Source organism: Gallus gallus, chromosome 1, assembly GCF_016699485.2.
Source record: "Gallus gallus isolate bGalGal1 chromosome 1, bGalGal1.mat.broiler.GRCg7b, whole genome shotgun sequence".
Lineage (NCBI taxonomy): Eukaryota > Metazoa > Chordata > Aves > Galliformes > Phasianidae > Gallus > Gallus gallus.
Genome location: NC_052532.1, coordinates 75,916,892 through 75,932,818, shown reverse-complemented (window position 1 = coordinate 75,932,818; position 15,927 = coordinate 75,916,892). Strand labels below are relative to the sequence as shown.

At 42.6% G+C, this 15,927-nt stretch overlaps 1 protein-coding gene across 1 annotated transcript; it reads left to right on the top strand.

Annotated features, from left to right (window-relative positions):
• The first annotated feature begins 9,835 nt into the window (after positions 1–9,835).
• AICDA (activation induced cytidine deaminase) lies at positions 9,836–15,541 on the top strand. The gene is made up of 5 exons (NM_001243222.2): positions 9,836–9,941; positions 12,232–12,379; positions 12,844–13,114; positions 13,243–13,358; positions 13,652–15,541. The coding sequence occupies exons 1-5, from the start codon at positions 9,934–9,936 to the stop codon at positions 13,703–13,705; spliced, it is 597 nt and encodes a 198-aa protein (NP_001230151.1). The 5' UTR covers positions 9,836–9,933; the 3' UTR covers positions 13,706–15,541.
• The last annotated feature ends 386 nt before the right edge of the window (positions 15,542–15,927 follow it).

The window sequence follows — 15,927 nt, the reverse complement described above, 5'->3', positions numbered from 1 at the left end:
TGTATTTTCTCCAGCTTTGTGGGTACACTTGACTCCAGCCCAAATCTGCCATTTGGACCTCTTTACTCCCTGCTAGCTCATTCCTGAGCTGCTACCTGCTTCACTCATGAATCACAGATCTTTCTAGGAGCTCATTATTTTTTCTACAGATACAGAAAATTATCCTTGGCTATTTTTAATTTTTTTTTATTTTTTTATTTCCCATGGATGGTTGTGCTAGATTTTTCTGACAGTTCATAGTTGAGGAGCACAATGATAACTCCTCCCAGCGCATGAGATGTGTGCTGAAAACATGTCTTCCAACAAAGCATGTGTCATGACTTACTGGTAAAGAATTACTGTCTTCAAGTAAAATGGTAAGTTGGTATGCTGGTAAAATGGTAAGAGAAGATCTGTGATACATCACCTTATAAGCAAAGAATCTGTTCTCTAGTGACATTTAACTCAGAAATATGGAGAACTGAAAGATTCACTATGTTAAATAGTATACATCTAGGTCAAGAAGATCAGGAGAATTATTTGATTGTCATGTAGATTCATCAGATGCTAACTGTACATCATATTTCAGTTACAAAGAAGGAGCACTCAGTGCATGGAGGACTCTGAGCAGTGTCCATTCTTGTGCAAGCAGTCAAAAGGACTACATTTAGATAGTATTTCTAGAATAAAAATGGCAGTGGACCAGATTACCCATCAAACTGCATCTGATAGCTTCCCATCACTCTTCAAGACTGAAGCACACAATGCACATTCTTGCACAACTCTATCCCCTAGAATCAATGTTTCTTCCTGGCTAGCACAACTGAGTCCTTATTTCACATTGTTATAATAAAAACAACCTCAGCCTGAGTGACTATAAATGGAGCTCTCATCTGCACAGGCCTGACCCTGTGTAGGGTCAGGCTTTGACTCGTGAGTTCTTTTGTATTCACAGTGTATTTCTGTCAGCAGATCAAAGGACTGGAGTACCTCTTATGAAGAAAGTTTGAGGGAACTGGTCTTGTTTAGCTTGGAGAAGAGAAGACTCCAAGGAGATCTCATTGCATCCTTCCAGTACTTAAAGGGAACTTACAAGCAGGAAGTAGACTGACTTTTTACACAGCTTAATAGTGATAGGACAAGGTGGAATGGCTTTAAACTAAAAGAGGGGAGATTTAAGTTGGAAGTTGCCCAGAGAAGTTGTGGATGCCCCATCTTTGGAGGCATTCAAGGCCAGGTTGGATGGGGCTCTGGGCAGTCTGATCCAGTGCGAGGCAACCTTTCCTGTGGCAGGGGGGTTGGAACTGGATGATGTGACAGGGGGGTTGGAATTGGATGATCATTAAGTTCCCTTCCAACATAAGCCATTCTCTGATTCTATGATTTTGCTGTTCATGTAAGTGATTTTCTTTTAATAAAAATGTTTTCAATAATGTATAAGTTAAAATGCAAGCTGCATGTACTTCTTGCCAATCTGTTGCCATATATCAAACAAGTAATTGGCAAAAGTAATCCACAGAGCAAAGCTTGATTTAATGACTAAATGCTCTTTCAGACTGGTTTTTTTTGGTTTTTTTTTGTTTGTTTGTTTGTTTGTTTTGTTTTGTTTTTGGATACTTTAACAAGATTTCACTTTCCATCCAAATACAATGTGTCACAAATTAGACATTAACAAAGAGATAAACTATAAATATATTATTATTGATATAAATAAATATCTCTATTAAATGTTTCTAAGTGAGAAGAAACACAAGAACTCACCTGCTTACATGTAAGAATAAATGCACATTAACTGTACAGTTTTTTAAATGTGTCCTCACTGAGATCCCAATTAAGATCATTGATTATACTATGTTAACAGCAAGCAGAGCTAACCAAAACTAATCAAATTGCTCAGAGCCTAGGTCAGCTGAGCTTGAAACAACTGGCAAGGATGGAGAATCCACAGCCCTCCTGGTACAACTGAGAATACTCTCCTGATCTTAAATCACAAATTCTTTTTTTTTTTTTTTTTCAGCTGATCTGTTGCCTCTGCTCATTTTGCTGTGCACCACTGAGAAAAGGTTATCTCTCTCTCCTGCACAATCATGCTGTAGAGAATTGAAGGAAATAGCAAAAAACATTATAATTCATACAAAGGCTAAGTTTTCTTTCAAATGAAGATATTTTAATTATTATGATTAACTTTCTTCCTCTGGGGGAATTGCATGAAAAAAAAAAATGCAAAACCTGACTGAAATGAATTAAACAGTTAAAGAATTTTGTGTCCCTGAAGCAGGACTCTGCTTGTGCTCAATATAGCCCGTTTTTCTCATGCACTACCCTCTTAACCAGGGCCACTTTCAGTTTCTTGTCTTTGCATTTGGCAGCCTCGATTTTCACTGTTTTGCCCTTAGATGGGATCTTTACCTTTTTTGGTCAGCTTTCATACGTCCTGGTCTTTTGATGGCTTTCATGGCCATCATGGCCGCCAGTTTCTTGGCTTTCCTTGGGATGTTCTTTACAGTCACCACTACTATGTGACAATAAAGGGTCAAGTTCTCTTTGGTCTTTGCTGCTTTCTTGGCACCTTCTCCTTTGTATTTTTTTGTTGAGCTTTAAGGGGCTAGCACCAAAGCACCAAAATCATCTGCTGCCTTTGTCCAGGTTACTGAGCCCAACTGGGTGATGTTGTTGTTTCTGTATACTAGTTAGACCTCAGTTCCCTTTTGGAGTCATGTGTTATCATTTGTTTGTGTTTTTTGTAGGCAGACATTACTCTCATGATCAGCTCACCTGGAGACTGAAGGTTTGCAGGGTTTAGATCCTCCTGCTTCTTTCTCTGGTTTCTTAGCAGACACAGAGGCTGGAGCAGTAGTGGCAAATGCAACAGCAACAGTTATTTTGAACATGAAAGCCAACAGTCTACCAACATGATGTCTTGACTAAGGTTGCGGTTTCACACTGATACATGTCAGCATGCTGTATCTTGCAATGGGTACGTTGTACCTACAAAGCATTTCCATGCTCAAAGCATTCCAGTGAAACTTACTGCTTAGATTACTCCCTTGCAGCAGTAAAGACAGACTGACAGAAAATGTACCCACTGGAAAATGCTTACAGCTCTCTGTGTCTCTTGTCTGGTATTCAAGTGGCACAGAGCAACTACAACAAGCAGTGTTTGCCATTACTAAGGATTAACTCAATTACAAATTAAGCATGCTTTTTTCCAAGCCTAGACTTACCCTTCAGTTTTATTCTTGATGTGCAAGAAGGGTTTAAAAGAATTTCTTTTATGCATGGTGCAGGGTGAATTTTGATCCTGTTATTTCTCATCATCTCTCCTTGAGCTCAGCATCATCATTACTCCATTTCTCCTAGATACTTTGTTCATCAGCAGGTATCTTTGTAACTTCTTATTTTGTGTTAGGAAAAGCAACTGAAATCCTCATAGTTTCTGCTGGCTCCTTTGCCATTTGTCTTCACTGAGAGCACTGCTAGGAGCATTACTTCAGGGTAGATTTTCACCTCTCAAATCTGTGATCTTATTTTAGTCTTGTCAGTGGTTTTTCAAACTGAGGCTGGACCAAGCTAGCTCCTTTAATGTAAACGTGTCTGTGCCCTATCCACCCCTGTACCTGCACAGAAAAGAAGCCAGAGAGGAGTGGACACAGTGGCCCTTTGTTAACAGCCAAGAAAAACTTATGAAACTGCAGGGAATTCTCAACACATGACTGCAAGCCAAGAAACATGAAACATACTGCTCTTTAGTGAGCTTCCAAGCACTTTTGTCACAGCCTTTCCCAGAAATAAAATTTACTGAAAACCAAAAGAAAAACAAAAATCAGGATTTACCACCCAGCTACCAGGTGCAAGCTCTTTTTTCAGTGAATCGCATGAGCTGCAGCAACTGCACAAACAGGAGCTAGTTAGACACAACTATGGTCTGTGAAACCATAACCACAGCGAAGAGATGACTCTCATTGTGAAAAACTGCGGTGCAAAATTAGGTTTCTCTCTGTGACTAGCAGAAGATTGCAGAGATATGGAGCCAGGGACTTGCACTGAGGGAAATATGTGTCTAGGAGGGGGATTTGGGGTGTCCAGACCAGGAGTTTGTGCTGCAGAATGGAGTAACACCGGAATGTCACCTGCAGTATCCTGTGCAAAAAGGGCTCCACACACTACAAAGTCAAAAGTCAAGTTGGATAGGCAGGACACACCTGAGGCTGGAGCTGCATTGGTGGCAAGCAGCTCTGGTAGTTATTTCCCCAAGTCCAGCTCTCAGCATTGGGAAGGTACGTTCTCCTTTTATTTGCAGACTATGTGTTCTTCTTACTGTAAGTGTCAAACATTTACTCCATTTACTTGGTCTCTAGTTTTATTTTTTACCTGCATGTATGGTGCAGAAGATACTCAGTAGCTCTCATACTCCTCAACCAACCCGGTTCCTTTCCTTCTACAAGTAGTGATCAGGTGTCAGTCACTCATTGCAAGGGATGAAGCTGCTGTTACCTGATGGCATGATAGAGGAATTAATACAAGAGGTTAGAGAAAAAATATGGGCCATAAAGTCAGGATTAGGTTCATTAGGCTGGGCTAGCAGAGAGCTACAGGGAAGGAATGAGAGGCACTCATAGGATTGAAGTTGAAAAACATATATTCAATTCAATAATTTTACCCTAATTTGCATCATCCTCCAGCAAAAACACAAACTCAACATGGAATAAAAATAAACTATGACAAGTTTCCAGGTAAAAGTTTTGCAGTTTGAGCCTGGAAAGCCAAATTACTAGTGAAATGCATAATAAAGTATAATCTTAGCGTACACCCAGCAACCAGCCCTCAATTCTACATCAGTGGCATCATCTACATGCAGTAGTGCACAAGGTGGAGTTCAATGTTTCATAAGCCCACCCGCTCAATTGCACTTCCACACATCCTGAATTTCCACCTTCTCTCACTCCCACTTCCTTCTCGTGACTTTAGACCACTGTTCTCTTCTAACGCAGATGCCTTTTCAGTGGAACTTGCCTCACTGTGCTTTAGATTTTCATTTGCAGCCTAACCCCCATCTAACACACAATCCTCCCAGTCACATCCAAGTGGATTTCACACACATCCTCAGAGCTTTCCTATTTCTCTGTGGTGCTGTATATTCCACACCATGAAAGGCAGTGTTTTGCCATATCACTGTTGAAACGTTTCCCAGTCATGATGTCCACAGATGCACCACAGGAAGAGTTGGCAGATGTAGGGAGAAGGCCCTTTGCCCCATTGAACAAACAGCCTCCACATGTAATGCTGATTTTTTTTCACACCTGGAATGGGAGCAATGGGAGTGGTCTGCTTGGAAGGGACTGTTTTACTTCTGTGCTGGATCTGTCTTTCAAAATGGGACAGTTAATCTCAGTGGAATAAACACAGAACACGATGTAATGTACTTATAAAAAATATGCACAACAACTTGTTTATTTGCCTGTACCTAGCTAAAAGCAACTCTGCTTTTGCCCTTTTTGAGGCATCTGTGCAAGTTTGTGTCTGTGGTGCATCAGCACTTTTCAAGAAGAGAAAGTTTTTTGCTTGAGAATTTCGCTTGAGGCAAGGGAAGCAGGTGGTTGCAGTTCTTATGCTCAGTGTAAGAAATAACCAACTGTTGATGCTGGTGGTCGATTCAAAATGTGATTTCTGAGCAGGAGGTGAATGGAAAAAGTATTTATATCAGTACACAACAGCACACAACTTCCTGTTGACTAAACAAGCAACTTCTACTCTGCTTTGGGTTTAGATCATTACTTTTAATCATTCACCACATTTTTGCTCTCTGATTTCTTTTTCTTTCTGGTTATGTTAACCTTCTCCTCTCCTACTCCACTCTTCAATCTGTTTTTAATTCTCCGATGTTCTCATTTTTATGCAGGGAATAAATCCTGAGTATAAGATGCCTGAAGGGATGCTAGGGCATCATTATGTAATCATGATAAACTGGACCAGTGTCTTGTTCTAAATAATACTCCAAACACACCAATTGAGGAAATTTTCCTAGCCTTCCCCATTAGCCTTGCTTAACTGACCTGACCTTTAATCAGAACATAGACTGAATCATAATTTGTAAAACCCTTTCTCTCTTTCACACCTAGTTTCTTCTCCAAATAATTTTGCATTGAGCAGAAAGGAAAGAACAAGCGTGGTCAAAATCTCTCCTCATGTATATTAGCTCCACCCAGAAAGGAGTCCTACCAGATATTAAAAATTTGGCAATTTACAGCCAGGGAGGAAGATGGACTAGCAAATAGATCAGGGATCAGCGATCTTTCCATGCTTGTTTGCTAAACATGTTTTTAACCAGATCATAGGTGATCTTTGCTAATGACCAAGAAAGGTTGCATCTCCTGCCATAAGAACAGCATAGGAGCAGAGGGTCCCTCTCAAGATGTGATCCTATACTTGCTATGAGACACTAAAAACACATCCACAGCTAGCTTTGACACCAACACATTCCTGCTCTGGGGATTAAATCTAGAGGCAGAGAAGTGATGCTACTGTCTTTGGCCATACATATTAACAGTGACAGGGAAGTGACTGGTCAAAATGAAGGGTATTAGAAAGCTTTCAAGAGCAGTTAGACTTGCTAGCCCTGCCAAAGAGTGACATAATTCATCTGCTGGTTCACTTGTTATTTCTTACTTCTGTGCAGAGGATCAAAGTTTAAGGAAAAGGACAGATGTTTTAAATCTTGAAGAATACATTCCAATAGTTTGCAGAACCTGAGAAAGAATCTCAGCATTGACAGCATTGGTGGGCAAAGGGAAGGCAACCGATGTCAATTACCCAGACTTGAGCAAGGCCTTTGACATGGTCCCCCACCACATCCTTATCTCCAAATTGGAGGGATGTGGATTTGATATGTGGACCTACGTAATGGATAAGGAAATGGTTGAAAGGCCGTAGACAAAGGGTGGTGATCAATGGTTCTATGTCCAGGTAGAGGCCAGTAACGAGCAATGTCCTCCAGGGGACTGTCTTGGGACCGGTGCTCTTTGACTTTTTTGTCACTGACATGGATGATGGAATTGAGTGCACCCTCAGTGAGTTTGCTGATGACACCAGGTTGAATGGTGCAGTTGACACAGTGGAAGGAAGGGATGCCATTCAGAGGACCTCATCAGACTTGAAAGGTGGGCCCAGGTGAACCTAATGAGGTTCAGCACAGCAAAGTTCAGGGTTTTGCAATTGGGCCAGAGGAATTCCAGGCATATATACAGACTGGAATGAGCAGTCCTTGAGAATAGCCCTGCAGAGAAGGACCTGGGGGTCCTGGTGGATAAAAAAACTGAACATGAGCCAGCAGTATACTCTTGCAGCTCGGAAAGCAAATGGTATCCTGGGCTCCATCAGAAGAGGGGTGGCCAGCAGGGACAGGGAGGTGATTGTACCTCTCTACTCTGCCCTTGTGAGGCCCCATCTAGAGTACTGCATCCAGGCCTGGGGCCCTCAATACAAGAAAGACAGGGAGCTGTTGGAGAAGATCCAGAGAAGGGCCGCAAAGATTATCAGAGGGCTGGAGCACCTCCCCTATGAAGACAGGCTTAGGGAGCCGGGCTTGTTCAGCTTGGAGAAGACTGCAGAGTGACCTAATTGCAGCCTTTCAGTACCTAAGGGGAGCCTATAGATATGAGGGGAGCCAACTCTTTACAAGCGTAGATAATGACAGGATAAGGGGAAATGGTTTTAAGTTGAAGGAGGGAAGATTTAGGTTGGCTATCAGGGGGAAGTTCTTTACCAAGAGAGTGGTGAGGTGCTGGGACAGGCTGCCCAGAGAGGTTGTGGATGCTCCATTCCTGGAGGTGTTCAAGGCCAGGTTGGTGGGGCCCTGGGCAGCCTAATCTAGTATTAAATGTGGAGGTTGGTGGCCCTGCCTGTGGCAGGGGCACTGGAGATTCATGATTCTTGAGGTCCTTTCCAACCCAGGCCATTCTGTGATTTTATGAGAATCGACACACAAATCTCACAAATTTAATTTATTGGTATGATCTAGCATTAAGATTTCTTTTTCACTCATTTTATTGTGAATAAAAATCTACAAAATTTTCTATAAATGTCTGGATCTAAAAATTAGGAACCAGAACAAGAATAATTCCAAAGCTGCCTTAGTTTATCTGATGAAACATAGATGGCCAACCTCAAGAAGAAAATTCCCAAGGGTGTGTCGTTGTTTATTACTTTTTATGTGTAATAGGCATTCTCTTTGTGTTACTGAAAAAAAAAATTAATATGAAGGCAGGATAAAATGACTCCGGGACTAACCTGAGATATTTGTCATAAGGTTCTGTTAGAGCAAATGCTGAAAGGGAGCAGCTGTTTTATTAGCAGGAATGTCCTCTATTAATCTGTTATGTAGAATAGGGATTAATAAGGGATGCAGACTGTTCTGTCTTTGGTCAAAAACTAAAAGCCATATCTCCAAAGAGCATAATTGCCACAACCCTTGGCAATGAAGCTGCTAAGTTGTGTGTCTGTTGAGTATGACCATTACTTCTGTGGAGCTGGGAATACATTTCCCCAAGGAGTAGGACAGTCCAGTCCTGGATCTTCCAGGAGTTCTCCTTTTCTTGAGGTATGCATTACTGGCCGCTCTTAAAGTACTGGACTAGAGTAGTCTGTTCTGGTCTGTCAACTCATGTTTTTGCATATACTGGCTTCACGCATTCTAGCAGCAAGCTGAAAGCCGGTAAAATTAATAAAGAAAGTAAATCAAGCAGAGAAAAAATGAAGAACTACCCTAGCATGAGGTAAACAAAAGGGCTGTAGTGCTGACAGTCATGCCCAGCTTGAGGAAGTAATGGAGCAGGACAGCCCCTAACTGAAATGGAGCAGGGATAGCCCCTACCTGCCTCCTCAGCACCCATGCCTATCTGGAGGTTCTCCTTGGCTGTCCCTCAGCCCTGCAGAGGGGATGGTCACCTCGGTGGTGCTGCAGAGGAGCAGAGTCTGAGAAGTAGAAAACTGTTAGCAAAGCGAGAGTGCACAGGGTGAGAGCAAGCCTCAGCACACCTGCATGTAACCACAGGCCTGATGAGCAAAGGCAGTGCTGCCATGAGACATCCAGAGGAGGGATTCCACACCAGCTTGCTGGTTCCAGTACTGTTTCCAGCTGTGTGTGCACAGTAGTTTTGGGGCCTGAGTCATGTTCAGTGGGTTTTTTGCATACAGTTTTGTGATTTGGGTTAGTGCCCGCTCCTTTCTTGCTGACACAGCCCAGAATGCATGACACTCAAGTGTCAAACAGGGGTGATATACCCAATTTCTGCACACCACCCCTATGCCTTTTCCATGAGCCAGGTAGGTCTATTCTCACTCCATTTCAGTTTTGGTGCTACCACATGCTGCCAGGCAGCTGCCAAACCTTCCTGGAAGAAATGGAGGAGACAACAATTCGGCACTCCCTGAGCTTTTTCCACCTGAATTCACAGGGCACTGTCACAGGCCACCGCTGCTGCTTCCTTGGTGGGGAAGGTCAGCATCACCATCATCACTGCACAGCTGTGTGAGCAGAGGCCCAGAGGGGTAGTGTGGTTTTGCCCACACTCATGTCAGTGGTACACAACTCCCAGGCCCCCCTCTAACCACTAGACAATGCTTCCTGCCTCGTCATGCTATTGATATTAATTCAGAATAATTTTGCAAACTGGGAGGGCCCAATGGCAAGTGCAGTGAGGAGAGGCAGCCAATGAGTGCAGAGCATCTTTCAGAACTAGTGTCCCTTCACATTTTAACCCTTTGCTCTTTGGCTCATACAGCTCTTTTAACTCCTCCCCTAGACACACCGTCTGAAACCCAGCAAGAGTAGATAGGGTTGAATGGGGAAGGGAAGTACAGAGCATTCCACGTTTCTGTGCACCAGAGGGCTGAACAGTCAGAGCCTGTGAGGCAACTTCTGTGCAACCCAGTCATCTGAGAGAGAACCCAGCTGACATGGACAGGTAAAATGAATGCCTCCAATTTCTTGCTGATAGAATAAATTAGGTCTCTAATAAAATTGCTGTTCATTTGGTGTTTACTGTCCTTTTCCCTTTCTCCATATGACTCAGTGATCTAAATCCCCACCCTGTTCCACTCTTACACCTTGCAGCTCTCTGTCCCCATCACTCTTTCTCTGTTTGACTGTAAACTAACCTGCATCCTTTTCCCTTCCTGTCATTTCTTTCTTGTGACTATTCTCTGTTCCCTTTCATTCTCTTTCTTTTCTAGAAACAAACAAACAAACAAAAAATATAACAGAAAGATGAACATTTAGATGCTGCTTAAGCATTTTGATCTCTGCCCACTCTTCTGTCTCTCTACCTATTCTCCCTCTTGCATCAGGTTTCAATCTTATTCCATTTCTGCAGCTCTCACCTTGTGCTTTCAGGCACAGACTGTTCCAGCACTGCATTCTTCTACTTGCGCTTAAATTACTCTGAACAATTGCATATCATTCACACACTCAGGGGCTTTTGCTCTGATTTCAGGATTGCTTCATGAATCTTTATTTGAGGAGAAGATCTCTGTTCAATGCTTGTGTATAATCACAACTCCTGTGTCTTTGCTGCTTTACTCTTGAACTATGCAATGTGCTCCTATGCTACAGGAGTTGCATATGTAACCATCACTATGTACTTAGCTGCAGATCTTCTCAGTTGCCTCCCATAACATCTGCTCATTCGTTTTTCTTCTCATACTGGTCATTCTTCCAAGTAAAAATCCTCAGCAGTGGTCAATTCTGGAGAGCAGAGAAAACAGGAATTGATGTTAACGAATATTTCTAGATGTACAAATGACTCCTTGTGACTCAGAATTTTCTTGTGTAGTCTTCACTTTGTCCTGACACTGAAAGGGCCCAAATGTTCTTTTCTTGTTGCTTGTTATTTCTCATTCTTCACTTGTTTTTGCAACACCATATTGCTCTGCAGGAGTAAGACCTTTGAAAAGAGAAAAAAGTGGGAATGTGGAAGGAAAGGGACTGCAGGAAGGAAATCAGAAACATTTTGAAAGCAAATATTTTTGTGAAAACTTTACTTGTTTTTTGTTTGTTTGTTTGTTTTGTTTTGGGTTTTGTTGTTGTTGTTGTTGTTGTTGTTTGCTCTTGTTATATAGCCCAGATAAGAGCTTTGCAATTCTCTGGCCTATCATACCCACTTATTTACCATGTGATTGTCTGGGTTGTCCCATAGATAAAGAGTGTTTATATAAGAAATTTTCCTCGATTAGACTCCCATATTTAAATCAGGAAATTCATAACAAATATTAATTCCCTTTTCCCACACCTCACTGGAGACCCCCAGAAAACTCAGCTCCACATCTCTTACACTGACTCCAGTTCCCTGCTGAATGCCAGCTTACCAGAGGGAAAAGATGACAAAGGACATTATTATTTTTAACACATTCACTTCTGTTTTGCAGCGCTGTGAGGGAGGTGAATAGCTTACCACTGTGCAGTGCTGTGAGGGAGGTGAATAGCTTACCACTGTGAACATGGCACTCCTCGGATGTACCTCCACATTACACTTGAGGCTGTTGAATAAGACTCATGGCTATCTTATCATTCTCATTTTCCTGCTACCTCTTCCCAGTAGGACATTTGGCATGGGATCAGGCCCTTGCCAATTTCTTTGCTTACCTACTGTGGGAACGGAACTAACACATCAGGTCTGTCAGCATGCCTACCCTAGTACTTATTTCTGTCAACTAGCATTTGGCACCCCACCCTATCTTCTAATCCCTAGTGTGGAACACTTCCAGCCATGCTCTTCCTTTGGGAAAGGATAGAAAGAAACAGTCCAGTCTTCTCTAAAAGGTCTCTGATTTGATCCTGTCATTGCCTCAGTGGTTATAAGGGTTTCACATAATAGAAAGAATATACCTTGATCACTGAACTCCAGACCTTCTCATCTTCTCATATCTTTTTTTCCCAGATACCCTCATACTTCTCATTTGTGTCCATCTCTGGGATACTTCTGCACTCTGCTCAGACATGGTTGCTGTTTGATTAGTCACTACTAATTCACTTACTGTTTCCACTCACGAGATCACCTCCTTACCTCCTCCATCCTCACAGTCACGTCTGCACCGTTACCTTAAAATACTGCATGCAAATTACTGATTTTTTTTTTTTTCACAATGGGAGGTCTGAACTTGATGGAAATATTTTTGTTGCTGAGCCCTCAACATAGGTGTGACCAACTGCTGACTCCAGAGTGGGGATAATATACATTCTCTCGTCTTCTCCTTCAGCCTCTTGATGAAGAGGAAGCTCTTCCTCTACAATTTCAAGAACCTGCGCTGGGCCAAAGGCCGTCGTGAAACCTACCTCTGTTATGTTGTGAAGCGCCGTGACAGTGCTACATCATGCTCCCTGGACTTTGGATACCTGCGTAACAAGGTATGAGGAACACTTTGGTGACCTATTCTCATATCCATGTTAAGGTTGATGCAGCTCTTTCACATGGAGCAGCAGAAAAAGAAGAGCTGCAAGCAGCAACATCTCCTCTGGCATATGCATCCACAAGAATGGATACTACGCTGGTATATAACATTTGTGGGATGCAGCCTCCAGGTAGATCTGTATCTTGTGCTACGCACAAATATGTTGCTAGCAAGACATCCATATAGTCCCTGCTGCTTTAACAGTACCTCAGGTTCTCTGCCTTACTCCCACACATTCCTCTTCTAGTTATCACTTACGTACCACTATGCCATCTTCTACTGTGCACTGACACTAAGATCTCTCTCTCACATTGTTCATTCTCCTCTCACACATCACTCAACTGAAACTTCCCTCCTTGCTCACCTTAGAGACTACTTCATTCTTGTCTCATATGTTGCTCCTCTTCCTCTTTCATGAAGATGGGTTGCCATGTGGAGGTTCTCTTCCTACGCTACATCTCAGCTTGGGACCTGGACCCAGGCCGCTGCTACCGCATCACATGGTTCACCTCCTGGAGCCCCTGTTATGACTGTGCCCGACATGTGGCTGACTTCCTTCGTGCCTACCCAAACTTGACCCTCCGCATTTTCACTGCCCGCCTCTACTTCTGTGAAGATCGCAAGGCTGAGCCTGAGGGGCTGAGACGCCTGCACCGGGCTGGGGCCCAAATCGCCATCATGACTTTCAAAGGTAAAATGGGCAGGGGAGAGATAATTGGGAGCTATGTCAGGATATGATGATTTAGTGAGCCTAGAAGAGACCAGTGTCCTCTCTGGAGCAGTCTTGAGCATGCTTTAATGCCCCTGTGCCTTGCACAGATTTCTTCTACTGCTGGAACACGTTTGTGGAGAACAGGGAAAAGACATTCAAAGCCTGGGAAGGGCTGCATGAAAACTCTGTCCATCTGTCCAGGAAACTCCGACGGATCCTTCTGGTAAGGACCAATTCTTCCTCTCCTTCCAGTGCCTCTTCTCCTCAGCTTCTTCCTCTCTTCCTTGCAATAGTTCTTTGCTTTTACTACTCATCTCTGCTACCCATCATTTCATTCTTTCCTGTGCCATCACCTTTCATGCTGCTTATGCCTCTTTCTCCTAATTTTGTTCATATTCCCACACCTCATCCTCTTCTACCTCTCTTCCCATCTCATGCCATTCTTTTGTCCTTCCCCATCTTTATAGGCCCCTGCTTACTTGATAAGTGACCAATCACTTATATTTTGTTCTGCAGCCACTGTATGAAGTAGATGATTTACGAGATGCCTTTAAAACTCTGGGACTTTGAAGAGGAAGTCATCAGCAATAAGAAGACTTCACAAGCATTTGTTCTTTGATATTCAACTCTCTCCCTCACTGTGTATCTGTGTCTTCTTCCTTCTTTACATCTCTCTTTCTTCCAGACATGTCTAAATATAAGACAATTCGTATTTTTTCTGTCCTAACAGCCAAATTGAAAAGCTCTCGTGAGAGTACTGAACTGACAGAGTCCTGGACAGCTCAGTTTGAACCTCATTTGAAACCAGCAAATCTTCTAAGTGGTTTGTGTGCAGATCTGGGCCCTCTTGCACAGAATGAAGGGAGCTTGAATGGCGGTGGGTCCAGATTTTGTTTGCTATGACAGGTTGAAACTAGACAGTAAAAGCCTAAAATGAAAGCAAAAGATTTTCTGTCCAACATTTTCAAGTGTGAGCTGCAGAAATAGGAAATCCACTCAATACCTACTCACTACATTGAGAGCCATGGCAGCTCCACATCAGTGCTGATCACTGTATGGACCTCTCACCCAGCCAAGAAAGGAGGCTCCAAAGCATTTCACTATGGCAGTGTTTTTCCAGCATATATCTACCAGAAAACACACTTCATTTCTAATTTGTATCATCCCTCAAACGTTGATACATTTGAGACTGTAGCATTTTAGATGGTATTTTAGCATCCACATCAGGCACCATCTGTTTCATGACATACTGCAAGGAGGAGCAGTACAAGTCTCACTAACAGTACTCTCCAGTCACAGACCATTTCTTCCTAGATCAGACCTGCAATATGCTTCATCCCAAGGCAACTGTCCTCTGCTGGAGGCACCTTGCTTGTTCCAGTTTTACTTGGGGTTATGTGAGTTCTTTTGAGTATGGCTTATATGACAGAAGGCTTTGACTGTGTACTGTGTTTAAAAGCTTTGCAATGTGGAAAGATTAAGGATTTGCTCCCTGAGTTAATTTGGTTACTCAAAACTAACAATTTTGTAGTTTCTTACCTACTCTAGGGAACGCACTTTCACAGGAGGGTTGGACTATATGATCTTCAGAGGCCCCTACCAACCCCTACAATTCTGTGATTCTTGAAATGTCAGGTTAGAAAGCAGCTGGAAATAGTTGCTGTAATTGTTTCTCTGCCATTATCTACAAGCATGGAATGAAATTGTGATTCTTGAGATACAGTCTCCTGTCTTTACAGGCTTTTTATTGACTACAGTACATCCAGATATGACTAGCTGGTGACTAGACTGAGAGCTGACCAGAAAAAAACATCCATCATGAGTGAAGCTGTACAGCTTGTAGATGTTTTTTGCAGGGGCAAAACCAGATCTTCCTGCCTGATGTTGACTGTGTTTTCTTTAAGGGACCCAATCATATCTGGTTTTGTGGACAGTCTTTACTAAGCTGAAAATATGGTTCATGGTACACACCAACTCCCTGGATTGTAGGTGAACTGTCCTCTTCAGTTTAACTTACTCAGGCTTTACCAGGGCTAACAGTGTGTCTCATACTCTGGAGGTGCTCTGTCTTTTCCTTCATGATTGCTGTGAGTTCTCTGCTCCATCCTGTTCCTCTTTCTGGGCACGGCCAATGTTCCCATTCTGCTCCTCCCAACGCTTCTTATAGTGATGGGCCAGCAGCAAGACAGTGCACAGCTCTTCACCCACAGTGTCTTTTGCTCTGTCAGAGTTGGGTGCAGCACAAGCTTCCTACAACCTCAGACTTCTGATGTGCTCTGCACTCTCATTTTGAGGAATGTGGACCAAGAATAGCAGTGAGAGCTTTGCAAAGCATTAATTTCCAGATGTGGTGTTATATATTTGTTGGATAGCATATTATTTATATTAAAAAAGTCTTGCAAAAGAGCATTTTTTTTGTCATTGTTTTAGTATCGATTCATGAGAAAAGTAAAAATCAACACAGAAGACTGACATGTAACCTATCCCATTTGATTTCTACAGAGAGAAACTGGCACTATCCTGTTAGGCTGCTTTTTTCCTTATAACTGTTAACTGTTGACAGTGTCACCTAGAAAATCAAGGTTGATAAAGTCTTCAGGCCATAGCTGCTCTGGAAATACTACCAAAAATCACTCGTGTAAATACTAAAGTTGCTCAGGATGCTTCATCTGTTGATTACTAGACCATCCTCCAAATTTACGATTCCTAATTGACCAAACTGGACACAGAAGTGTTGAATCAACATATACTTGCAAAACAAGAGGTGTAGAGGAGGCCAAGAAAGGTCTTCC

What these genes read in the sequence shown, in the direction of transcription:
- AICDA (NM_001243222.2), top strand. An exon ending in TTGGATACCTGCGTAACAAG is followed by an intron (nt 12,380 to 12,843) that starts GTATGAGGAACA and finishes TCTTTCATGAAG; the next exon opens with ATGGGTTGCCATGTGGAGGT. An exon ending in CGCCATCATGACTTTCAAAG is followed by an intron (nt 13,115 to 13,242) that starts GTAAAATGGGCA and finishes TGCCTTGCACAG; the next exon opens with ATTTCTTCTACTGCTGGAAC.